The sequence below is a fragment of the Dipodomys ordii genome, unplaced genomic scaffold, assembly GCF_000151885.1.
Source record: "Dipodomys ordii isolate 6190 unplaced genomic scaffold, Dord_2.0 Scaffold124, whole genome shotgun sequence".
NCBI lineage: Eukaryota > Metazoa > Chordata > Mammalia > Rodentia > Heteromyidae > Dipodomys > Dipodomys ordii.
This window is the reverse complement of record NW_012267340.1, coordinates 2,607,917-2,620,542: the sequence shown is the minus strand read 5'-3', so window position 1 is coordinate 2,620,542 and position 12,626 is coordinate 2,607,917. Positions and strand designations below refer to the sequence as shown.

At 52.0% G+C, this 12,626-nt stretch overlaps 1 protein-coding gene across 1 annotated transcript in view; it reads right to left on the bottom strand.

The window, feature by feature from the left end:
- Positions 1 to 12,626, bottom strand: part of Slc9a9 (solute carrier family 9, subfamily A (NHE9, cation proton antiporter 9), member 9) — a 228,786-nt gene that overhangs the window by 22,387 nt on the left and 193,773 nt on the right. Inside the window, exon 12 of the mRNA XM_013029881.1 lies at positions 12,279 to 12,432. Within this exon, the coding sequence (XP_012885335.1) occupies positions 12,279 to 12,432 (154 nt within the window). The remainder of the gene's footprint in view (positions 1 to 12,278; positions 12,433 to 12,626) is intronic.

Here is a 12,626-nt window from a genome sequence, read left to right as displayed (position 1 = left end):
TTGCTGAGACAAGAGACAATTTTCCCATTTAAACTTCACAGATGTACGGATTGGCAGATGATCGTGGGGTTGTTGCTTCTTTTATTATAATTACCAATTAAAAAAAAACCCATGTTATAATGTCATTAGCTGTTTACCGGCTCTTATTGGCACAGGTGGTAGCCAAGAAGACGTTAGACTTAAGGAGATGAACTGCTGAAAAAGGTTGTCTGCAGCCGCCTTGCGGTGTTCGGTCTCCTCGGGGACTGGCTTGACCTCTCACATAGCCACTGGAAATTTCCAAGGACGAGGCAGCTTTCTAACAGGAACTGGCCAGCTTCCCTCTGAACCCATACCCTGGTCGGTTCATTGCTTCTCTGTTCTCTTTCCTCTGCTCTCTCTCTTTGACTCCTGTTCATCACTGGGTAAACTTATACTCAGTGTTAGCTTTTCTGGGTACTAAGTACTCCCTCCAGTTCTGTGTACACAGACAACATGTGAGCTCACCTGACCCTAGCAAGGACCTTCTGATCAGGGAAGCGCCCAGGGGCTGCAGTGATGGAGCCACGGCTATCCAATCTACAAGGGGGGACTGAGCTGGATTCGAACCCAGGCCCCAGAGTCCCTGTTTGCAGGGATGACAGTCTACTCTTTTCTACACAGTCCAACGGTGCCGAGAAAGCAAGGCCCAACCCATAAAAACGATCCATCTGCACAAACAATGCTCAATGTCAGAGAGCAACTTCCTCAGACCCGCTGACAAAGAGAACGGCGAGATTCCGGAGGAAGGTTCCGGGCCTTCCTCTGCGCAGGCTAAAGAGTGATGACACACAGGGAGACTTACGTAACTCGTGTAGCACTTCTGAGTACAAGACAATTACTGTCATTTCACGGCCCCTGAGTGTGAGAAACGGTACTGTGTCACAGCGTTGCAACTATTCATACCACTGGCATTGCCAGGAAAACTAAGCTGCTTTCAGATGCTTTAGACTGATTCTAGAATCTTCTCCCCAAGGGCATTCTGCATTAAGGGAGTCAACAAACGCTAATAATGATCCACTCACACTTCTCCTGTGTTTGCACGAAGATGGAGGAGTTGGGACAGCTTACACAGGACCTTGAGCAGAGGAAGGCATTATCTCTCCTACCGGCGGTGAGGGCTGAGGGTTCCACCTTTATTATGGAGCACCAGAGCTCCAGAAATCATGGACGGGACGGCAGACATAACACCGCACCTGGCATTTCATACTTGAAGGGCAGGGAGCAACGTCTCGGGTCTGGATATTTCCTCTTTTATCCACAGCTGCCAAGATTTCTTTTCCTCAAAGGGGCGAAGCCAACAAGAACTTCTTCCCCCGACTTGGTGGTCTTTCTTTTTTTCTTAAGGGGGTGCTGGCGTGGTTATACCCGAACAGCTTGGAGATTTATTTACTCTTATTTGAGAAATACGGTCGTGGATAATTTCTGTCGCGCGTGTTGGCTCTGCTCATCTCTTTGATGGAAAAGTACTTGGTAACCACGAGGCATTTCAATAGATCAGAGAGATTCATTACCCTGGGCGGTTTTTCATTTTCGGATAGAAATGAGTAGAAATTATCCAATTTCTCTTTTTATAATAACGTCCGAGACATTTAGTGTCCCGTTCCACGCTGCCCCTTGATTTATAGCATTTGCCGGATTAACCGAGACCGGATCATATAAAAAGCAGGATGGCTCTTAACCCTTCGAGCCCCGGCAGGTCATGCCTGGAACACAGAGACCGGGCCAGCTGGACTGGAAATGGCAGTCAGAGGGCAGCTGGTTTATGTTGCTTGCTCCACATCATTGCCTGGTGGAATTTTCTGGCGGGTGACTTCCCGCTTCCTCTGTGTGTCCCGAGGGGTCCGATGAGCAGCAGCTTGGTCTGGGCCGCTCTCCTCCGACAAGCGTGGTCGCTCTTGCTCTTCCTCCATCCCTCAGGACTTTGTTTGCCCCATCTTTGAAATGGGTACACTGCAACGGTAACCATGTCCCCATGCACATCGCATTACCCTGAATCGATGTAACATCGTGGGCCCAAAGTCCCCATGCCCTTTTCAGGGTGACCCCCACTGTGAATGATCGCGGAGTGGAGGATACCGTGACTTGTGCACGCACCTCTGGCGGCCAATGGACTGAGCCATTCCAGACAGGTACTGGGTGCTGAGTTGTGCTATTTCTATTTCCTACCTAGAGTAACCGCTTTGAAAATATCTAGCGATGGACAATGTTTAAAAAGAAAAAATAAGAGGGGCTGGGAAGGTGGCTCTGTGGTAGAGCGCTCGCCTGGAGCTGAAGAGCTGAGGGACAGCGCCCAGGCCCAGAGTTCAAGCCCCACGACTAGGGGGAAAAAAAAGGCAGAAAGGGCGGGGGGGGGAAGTCTTCTCAAGGGCTGGGTGGTGGACCCTGAGTGCAATCCCAGCTCATCAGGAGGAGGAGGTGGGGGGATTATGGCTGGAGGCTTGCCCCAGGAAAATAAAATCAAAATACAAGACCTTATCTAAAAACTAAAGCCAAAGGGGCAGCTGACCTGGCTCAAGTTGTGAGGTGTGTGCCAAGCAAGCGCCGGGCCCTGGATTCCAACTCCAATACCCCCCCCCAAAAAAAAGAGAAAACAACAGAGAAAAGAGCCTTCTAGGTCATCCTCACATAGCCACGTCGGCCGGGGTGGGCCGGGCCGGTGTCTCCGGGAGGCGCTCGGGGCTGAAGGACTCAGGCAAGGACATCCTGTAATTTTCCTTCCCAGTGTTTGCCCACGAGGACGGTGTCTCCTCGCTGACCCCGTCTGGTGTGAGGGCCCGGGATGAATGGAGCATCCTGCCCCCTCCTTGTCTGCCCAGAATCTGCTGATCCTCGGGCCTCTCCCGCCGCCTCCCGCCCCGGCCTACCTCCCCCTCCCCCCCCATGTCATCTCCCTTCCATAATCCACCAGAGTCAGGTGTCCCTCCCTACAGAACTGCGCCCCCAGGGCTGCCACCCCGCTCCTGGGGAGGGGGAGACCCCCCCATCTCCTCAGGTCCCCCCTGCTGCTTTCCAGCGCCCCTGGTCCCTCAAGAACCCTTCTCCCCAACGTTCACCCAGCGCCCTTGGCCGACGGAGCCACACACGCCCTGGTCTGTGGCCCTGAGCCCCGTTTGGTTTCAGGTGCCCCAAGATTTCCCCTTCTCCCCCTCTCCCTTTTTAACAAATACTTTGCTGTTTATATTTTTCATATTTTGCTTTATATATATATTCATATTTTGGTTGTCAGCATAAACTTTACCCCATGAGCCCCCCCCCCGCCCCCCAGTCCTTCCCTTAGTGTTTCAGGAAGGGCTCTCACACCTAACTTTTCCTGGGCTGGGGGCCGGCCGGCCCCCTCCTAGCCTACCTCCTGAGCAGCCGGGATTACACAGAGGCACTAGCATGCTGGCCTCAGGAGACGTCCTGTCTCAGGTCCAGAAGGAGCCTGGGGCTCCCTCTCCCCGGCCCGGCCTCACAGGGTCACCTCCTGCCCGGGATTGGGAGGAGTCACATTCTCCATCCTGCAGACTGTTGCCTTTGAGGCCTGGGGGGGCGGGGGGGGGGAGACTGAGTCGAGCGAAAGATCTTAAGACTTTAGCCCAGAAAACAGCTGGAAGATTCCAGAAGAACATCTGAGGCCCCAGGCAGCTCAACAGGCAGGAAAGTGGGTCAAGTCCCACCCCCCTCCCCACTCCGTCCACAGTCCACAGGGGAGACTTTGGGTCAGGATCTTGGGGGGGCGGGGAGAGCCGTTCCCCTGTTCTCAGTCACCAAACCCACAGTGGAGACGAAGAAAAGAGATTACCTACCAGAAGAGTCTATTCTGCTCGGGGAAGAAAAACAGCTCCTCAGAGCCTTGGTGCAGTGATTTCAATCAAGAGCCAGGCTAGGGCGCAGAGCGCCCGGTGCGTGGGGACACGCGGACTCTCTAGGTTAAATGGCTGCGCTCTCTCTTCTGGTCACTAGAGAATGATGGAGGGGGTGGGCAGGTGGGGGTGGTGAGCACGCCCTCTCCTCTTTCGGTAGTGACTCGGGGGGGGGGGGGGGGGGCAGGTGGGGGTGGTGAGCACGCCCTCTCCTCTTTCGGTAGTGACTCAGTGGATCTTTCGTTTTTTTACTGTCTTTCTGCCCTCCAGGGAGCCTGAGACGTGGACGGCAAGGCCAGGCTGGGACACAACAATGCATGACACCCCTGTCTCCAGACAGCGTTGCTTCAGTGGACAATCGGACGAAGCCCCGCGTGCATAGACAGCAGGATGTCAGAACAGGGCCAGCCCGGGGGGGGGGGGGGGGGGGTCGCGGGGCCGGGGCTGGTGGCGATTCACCCAGCGCTTGTGAACGGGTGTGTGTATGGGGGGCACTGTCCCAAGAAGGGGGACCCCTGGCTCCCGTAGGCTCCTCACAGAGCAGAGGGTGTACTCTGGCAGAACCCCAGCTGTGTGTGTGTCAGGGGTCGGGTAGAGATGGGTTCTTTGGAGTAGTTTGGCGGTGGTAATGATGGTACTGTGGATGTGAGGGTGTAGGCTTGAGTGTGGTGTGTGTGTGTGTGTGTGTGTGTGCGCAGAGCACACATTTAGCCCCTTGGCACTTCATGCTCTCCAGGCTCACTCATTTATACTTAAAAACTGGACAGCTGCAGGACCAGTATTTTTTGTCAATTAGGTGCTACTCAGCAAATCCTTCCTTCCTTCCTTTCCTTCCTCCCTCCCTTCCTTCCCTTGCTTCCTTCTTTCCCTCCCTCCCTCCTTCCTTTTTCTTCTTTTTTGTGTATGTGCCAGTACTGAGATTTGAACTCAGAGCCTGGGCCCTATCCTTTATTGTTTTGCTCAAGGCTAGCACTCAACCACTTTAAGCCACAGCGCCACTTCTGGCTTTCTGGTAGTTCATTGGAAATCAGAGTCTCACAGGCTTTCCTGCCCAGGCTGGCTTTGAACCTGGGGAGCTAGGATGACAGGTGCGAGCTATCTGCGCCGTCTCAGATCCCAGCTCTTCCAAGCTCCACAGCACAAGCAGGATTTTATTGACGCTCCCTGCGGGCTGGGGTAGGGGAGGCCTCTCCGGAGGGGGCCTAGCGTGATGAAGGGCGGGGCCGCTGGGGTGGGAACGGGGATAAATGACAAAGATCTTCCTTCTGGGCTGGAGGAATGTTCTGGGAGGTTGTGGCCCTTTGATTGTTTCTCCTACTTAAGCATGATCAACTAGCATTGAAGCTGTGTAAAGCACTCTGTGGGTCTCCTTACAGCCTCTGGGAAAGAAAGAGGCTTTTGAATCCACGGTAACCCTTTCTGCTTAAAGAGACGCATTGAGACCCCGCATAAAACAAACCAGGTGAGCAGTGCAGAACTGGAAACTTACTCCTCATGTAGTTCCTATTACCACGTTGTTGTTTTTTTTTTTTTTCCATTTGTGATCTCCGAAGCTGGGACGCGACACCTGCTCTCCTTAAACCCGAGACTCTCCCTCCTAAAGGGGAACATCTTCTACAGCTTTCCAGAACCACAGAGCTCCGCAGCACCGCCTCCTTAGCTGCTCCTTCAATGGCTGCTTTGCAGTGTGTTCTCCGTTTAATTACAGCTTCAACATGGGGTTGATTGGCCCGAGGGGCTCCTGTTTTTCAGAAATGAGCAAATTCTCAGGTGAGGGACCACGCCAGGCAACCTCGAGTCTCGATGAGCATTCGCTGTTTGCGTGGTATTGAGTGTCCATGGGCTCCACGCTCTCTCTTCCGAGTGGAAGGACGGACGGACGGGCCGGCGGTGGCCGTGGGCAGCCGAGGAGCGTGGGTAGGATTGGGAACAGAAGGCAGGCCTCCCCAGAGACTCTCTTCCTGTGCAACAACTAGATCCCATGGCTATCACGGATCTTCTATTCTCCCCGGGGCTTCAGAAGTAACAGTAGCTCAGAGGGAAGGTACAGGTCTATATTTGCTGCTCAGCACTCAGGAGCGATTGCATTGTACTTCTCTGGGCCAGGAAACAGATTCCACAGAGCCCGTGTGTAATGGGAGTTGAGTGGCTTCACTCACCGGCTGCATTTCCCTGCCCCTGGCGCTGGCCTTTCCTGCCTTGAAGTGGGTGGGTGGTGACTGAGAGCCCTCCTCCTCTCCCCTCCCCTCCCCTCCCCTCCCCTCTCCTTTCCTCCCCTCTCCCCTCTCCTCTGCAGCCTCTCCAAGCCTTTTCATTTCTGAATGTACGCTGCAGGCAAGGTCAACGCAATAGCTGCGATTTGTTACCAGAGGGGTAGCCGTGCTTTTACAGACTTCCTGAAGACACTTGGAGATCAGCTCCTTCGTTTAAAGATGAAGATGGACACTGAGCTCTCCCCTCCCCCCCACAAGTCTCCGGTCCCTAAGTCGGCTAACCGCCTGTATTTCCTTTATGTAAACAGGGTGACACACGAGAGGCCGGCCCACCCACTGTCAGCCGAGGTTTTGCCACGGTCAGGGGTTGTCAGTGAAATCGCCTGGGGTGCCACACAAACGCAGGACGACGGTACAGAATCGTAGAACCCAGGCAGACGCGCTGGGCCCTGGGGTTTTCTGGAACACTGGCGGAGGGCAGCCTGTGAGCCACGCTGGCCAGGCACAGGCCGACATGAATGATGTCCGGGGCAGGCGCTCGCTCTATCAGAACAGGAAGGGTGGAGGAATGAGCTAGTGTAGCTGGGCCAAGATGGCAGCACTCACCAGGGAAAAGTTCCCAGAGGAGATGGACTCTAGATCTGAGCCCTGAAGGAGAAACTGGAGCCATTCAGGTAAGGGGAGGGAGAATTCTGTCCCGGAGGACAGAGGAGCGCGTGCGGAGGTGGCGGTGGGGGACGGTGGCCTGCAAGGTATCTGAGGCTGGGGCGGTGGGCACGGTCACCCCAGATCCCAGAACTCACGGCTGCATTCTGTGAGACACAACGGCGCTGCCCTCGCCCTTCTACAAGATGTGAGCCACGCATGCACCTCGCCCCCCGAATCGCACGCCGAAGAAGCCAGAGCTGTGGATGACGTCCCCAGCACGTTGCTGGTGTGGCACGGGACTCACTCACCAGAGTGAGCGAGACGCCGCATGGTGAGAGGCGGAATTGGGAGTCTTTATCGGAGAGCCGGCCGCTGCAGGTGGACTCCTATCCCAAAGACCTGCGGCCCCTCGCATACACTTAACACTGTCGGACCACTGAACCATGAGAATGGAGAAGAAAGAATAGAAAAACAACAGCAGCACACCAGATCAACTCCAGTGGAGAGTTGGGACACCAACAGGAAACAAAGAGGCAGCATCTCGGCCTACATAGGGCCAGGCTTGCAGGAAGCTCCAGAGTCTGGTGAGTTCAAAGCACAGGACTGACAGGTCCAGTAACCTACCACCGTCCCCTCCCCTGCCTCTCGGACTTCAGGCATGCCCACCACCCCTGGCGGCGGAACTTCCTGCTTTCAACCAGGAAGACAAGATGGTACCAGTTAAACCCAGTTCCCTAACATCCACCATGTGGCCAAGCTGGTGCTAGTTAGAGCCAGTCTCCTTTGTTCTTTCTGACTTCGGTTCAAAACGGCATCTGGTCAGCAGCCCGGAATGGCCACTGCTCATTTCCCACCTCCCCCCCTTCCCCACCCCAACAAGAGAGACGAGTGCTCCAGTCCCACCGAAACCTCCAAAGGATGCGCCGTGTAAAGCCACGATCTCACAGGACTTTCTATTCATCATGAACCTGATAGGATTACTTAAAAGAAAAAATGAGAAGAAAGGAAAACCTCTAGCCTATCGCCGGTCATCTCCGGGGACAAGAGAGAGCATTGCGCCGGGCTTACAGACGGCAGCAATACTGCTCACACCCTGTGGGCCGGGCAGATATGTGAGTACACACTTGGGTACGAGCAAAGACAGGACACATGGGCGCAGCCCGAGTTGTGATGCATTCTCCTGAAGGAAGAGAGGTGAACATCTTCCTGCCTGCACAGAAATGAGTTTCTGGAATCCAGACAGAAATTGTAATACAGGATCAGGCATCCTCCAAAAAAAAAAAAAAGAAAGAAAGAAAGAAAAGAAAAAGTAATCCCAGACTAATAAGAAACAGATTGGAAAATCACCAAGGAAAGAATGAATGGCATTGCTGGTGTTTAAATGAGAGCAACCTTACTGGAAAGCAATTTGGCAGTGGCGGTGGCTTTACAAATTGTTCTACCCTTTGACTCCTTAATCCCACAGTTAGGAATCTAGCCTAAGAAAATAATCACAGATTCAGATGCGCCAACCTCGGTATCATTTATAATTCTCTCAGATCATTCCAGTTCAATTTATCTAATAACAAATTTAAATGATTAATTTGGGTAGTCTTCCTTCCCAGGGCTCTGCATTTTTTAGTCCTTGAAATAATTCTCAGGACTAGCTAATAAAATCAGAAAGTGGTCATACATACTATGGTTTAAAAATAAAAAATACAAGACCTGGATTTTGAAAGCTAAAAGGAAACCTTTTCTAAAAGCACATTTAGAAAAATGTACTGAAATGTTAATAGGAATTAACACTGTGGGTAGCATTGGGAAAGAGCGTTTTCAGAAAGATAACAACAAGAAAAGAAAGGAAGAGAAGAAAAGAGAAGTTTAATATTCTTCTAAACAGCCCTCTGGTGTTCATATGAACCAAGATCGTTGTGGTGAGGACAAGGAAATCTGCAGGAGGGTGTATTTTGCCTCTAATGGGCAGTTAGTTCTCTGTCTTGAACCATTTGTTTAGAGTGGCCTATGGTGCTAGTTCCCAGCACTTAATTTTTAAAAAATTCTAGTTAAATATAATATAATAATTTGGCGATGCGTTCCAACTCTGGTGTGTGTGTGAATTTGTTACATTAATATGCAGTGTTATGCATACAGGAGACTTGGGGTCTATAAAGGAAACCAAATTAGGAGACACATATCAAGGAACTTAATAATATACAGGCTCCCCATTATGGTAAATTGATAGTTCCTCAGCGTGGTAATAAAGGAAGTCTGTATGTAAGCAAGTGGAGTTAGCTCTGCTCTCATTTATCATATAAAAATAGTACAAAGGGCAGATCTCTCTTTATCTCTGTGTACATTCCTATATGACTGTTATTTTAAGATTTTGCGGCCTGTGGGTGTGAGCCATCAAGAAAGCTCACCCACAGATGGCTTTTGGGAATAAGCCAAGATTAGAATTTAAACATTCCACTCAGGCTGCTGGAGATGTGGCCCAAGTAGTAGAGCGCCAACCCAAATACTTGACTGAAATACTGATACCCACGGCCTTGTGTTCGCTGGGTGATATTCACTATGCCAAGGACACAGCCTCCTGTATGTAATTTTGGGAAGAGGCCTGCAGCAGGGTAGAGGTGAGCACAAACATGTCCACTTCCTGTCATTCCTGTAATTCTAGACTCCCACCGTTTAGTAAGACAGCTTTTCCCCTCTGGAGGAGGGCCGGGCTTTGCTCACCTTTAACGGTTCCAGCTCAAAGAGAAAGGCCACCCCTCAAGAGCTTCCCCTGCTGCCTTGAGTAAGCCCAGTCACTCATGACGGATGAAGACTTCCTGTGTTTGTGACTTCGCGGGCCCACACACGTCCTCTTCCCAGAGGGTCTGTTCATCAAGGTACACTGCAGCGTATTCTGCAGGCAGAATAAGCTCCGTCGGGCAGGGCCTCTGGGGGACGCGTGGCTGGAGTCCGTCCTGCAGCCGGGCAGCGGTGCCACGTCATCCACATGAGGAGGGGACTGCTACGATCAGCCTTCAGGTGCAGATCGGGCGCTCTGTGCCTGGAATGTTGGCCTCTTAGGATGAGGCCTGGGGCAGTCTGCTCAGTCCAAGCGGGCTGCCCTGCCCGAGTTAGCAAACTGCCCTGCTAAGTCTGCGTAGACCCTCTCCGTCTTTGATGTGTATTTGTAAGCATGGGAGCCTGGGCTGGGAAATGCTGTTTCCTGGCCTCCACAGGGTGAAGTCTAACAGCTTTGATCCTTTCTATTTCCTGCCTCACAGCAGCATCAGCCAGCAGAGGCCTGGGTTGGGTTTTCCTTGTGGCCAGTGTGAATGCATTCCATTGAAGAGAGGAGACCCAGGCTCTCCTCAAGAAAACATGCTGCTTTTTCTTTTTAACCTGGAGACCTCCAAAATGATGCTAGAGAAGTCTTTTCTTCTACAATTGGTGTGTGTGTGTGTGTGTGTGTGTGTGTGTGTGTGCAGGCCCTGAACACTGTCTCTGAGCTTTTGTGCTCAAAGCTAATACTCTACACTTGAGCCACAGCTCCACTTCCAGATTTTTCTGGTGTTTCATTGGAGATAAGAGTCTCCTGGGCTTTCCTGGCCAGGCTGGTTTTGAACCACAGTCCTCAGATCTCAGCCTCCTGAGTAGCTGGGATGACAGGTGTGAGCCACCAGCACCTGGCTCTTTTAGAATTTTTGTTGTTGTCGGTGGTGGTCGGGGGCCTGAACTCTGGGCCTGGGCGCTGTCCCTCAGCTCTTCAGCTCAAGGCGAGCGCTCTACCACTTGAGCCACAGCGCCACTTCCGGCTTTTTCTGCGTATGTGGTGCCTCATGCATGCAAGGCAAGCGCTCTGCCACTGAGCCACCTTCCCCAGTCCCCTCTTCTAGAATTTTTAAGAAGCCAACATCTGAGTTGCTGCAAATGCTACATTAAATCTATTTTGCTATTATTTTTTTCCAAAAAGAAAGCTGCTTCAAAACAAGAAATTTGAATGGCGCTTCAGACCACATACAATCAGTGGAGAATCTGTCTCACCTATAAAATCATGATGTGTTTCTCAGAGCATGGAATCATCTATGGTGTGAAGTCTCATTTCCATCAGAGAGCAATTCATATTAGTACTACCAACTCTGAATCTTACACGACACATTTCATTTGCATCCTAAGATGGTATGTCGCGGCGGAGTGGAAATTTCCTAGGGACAGGAACTTAAGAGAAGTAATGCAGACTCATGAAGGGAACTGTGCAAACAAGTCGTGTTCTAAAGCTGCCGTTTGCCCCCATCCTGGTTATTTTACGGAGAGTCTGACGTGGCTGCTGGTGACAGAGATATCGCTGTGTAAATAAGCCAGGTCTCATTAAATAGTGCAAGCTGGGAATCTCTAATGGAACCGAGAACTCAGATGATATTACAAACCGGGACATGGAGGAGGAACGGGTCATTATAACACAGCCAAACCCAATCCACACTATTCATCCACACAACCATGCTCTCCGGCGGAGCCGAGCATCCAGAGACTTTATAACTTAGGACACCTATGAGCAGCCAGTGGACGGTCTCTGCTACAGAAGAATTGAGTCAGTGCTTGAAGACGAGACATGTCACTGATCTGGAGACAACTCCTTCAGTGCACAGAAAAGAAACACTGTAACTAACACAGGTTACGTTTGATTAAGGACATCTCCATATCTGAGCATTCCGCTCCATCTTCTCACTAACCCCCAAAGACGTTTCAACACTTTTATCTTGTGAAGATTGGGCCTCAAGCGCTCATTTTCCATGCAGAAATCTAATTTTCTGATGATTAGCCAGAAACCTGAACATAGCACTGTCTTAGACTCAACAGCACAGATTTCCACATACCGTGTGTGTCCATGGGGACCCCCGATGGTAAGAGAGAAACTGTGGGTCACGCGGTCAGGCTAGAACCCGACGAGCCTTTCCAAAACAGTTTGTTCACCTGTCTCGAGAGCCTTTTGTGTGTTTAGCGACAGCCACGTGCTGAGGGGACTTTCTGGCTGCGGTTCTGATCTCACGTGTAGCCACATGGCCGGGCGTGAACATGAACTTCCTTAGGGTCAATGTATGAGGCTCGCTTCTGCTTTTGCTTGGTCAAATGGATAGAGAGAGAATTAAAAGCGTGTATGTGGGTGGCTACCCTCATTTATCTACTCCGTCTACTTATCTACACCAGCTACTATCTCTTGACAACAGGCCTTGTCTGAGACCCCCTCTGGCAGTTGATGGTGTTTTCCTGTCGGAAGCACGTGGTGGGAGACGGGTTTGTCTCGGGGAAAGGAGAGAGCCTGCACCCACCGTGATCCACCCGCGTGGGTTTGAGGAAACGTGGCTGGCCTACACTGACTTCTGCAAGATGAAAACGAGGCCCTCGCTCACAGAGCGCGCACAAGGACACACAGAACCACCCGGTTTCCCAGCAAGTACCAGCCATGTGCTACTGTCTCCTTGTCTGCTCTGCCTGCAGCGCAGGTTCTAGACAACCGACGTCTCCCTGTGTGTCTGGCCGCGGGTGTCTGCAGTACCTGCTGCTGCTCGCTCGCTCGCTCGCTCACCTGATCCGAAGCCAGGTCAGCATGGGGGTCGTCCCTCCTCCGAACACCCACACGGTGAAGAACACGAGCAGCAGGGCCGTGGTGAACATCATCTGCTTGGGCTGCGACTCCGTGTTCCGGATAGCCAGAGCAAACGCGATGGCTCCACGCAGGCCTTGGGGAGGGGAGAGGGAGGGAGAGAAGTAAGTGCCTTGCTCAGCCTCCTCCTGCTGGCAGATTGTTCTGTGCTATTACGTTTTGGTTTGTTTGTTGGGGATCTTTGCAGTGGTATCAGCGATAATAGGGAGAGATGCCGGGGAACCTTTCCTCAGTTTCCCCTAATGAAGGCATCACAGGGTCTCCGTCGGA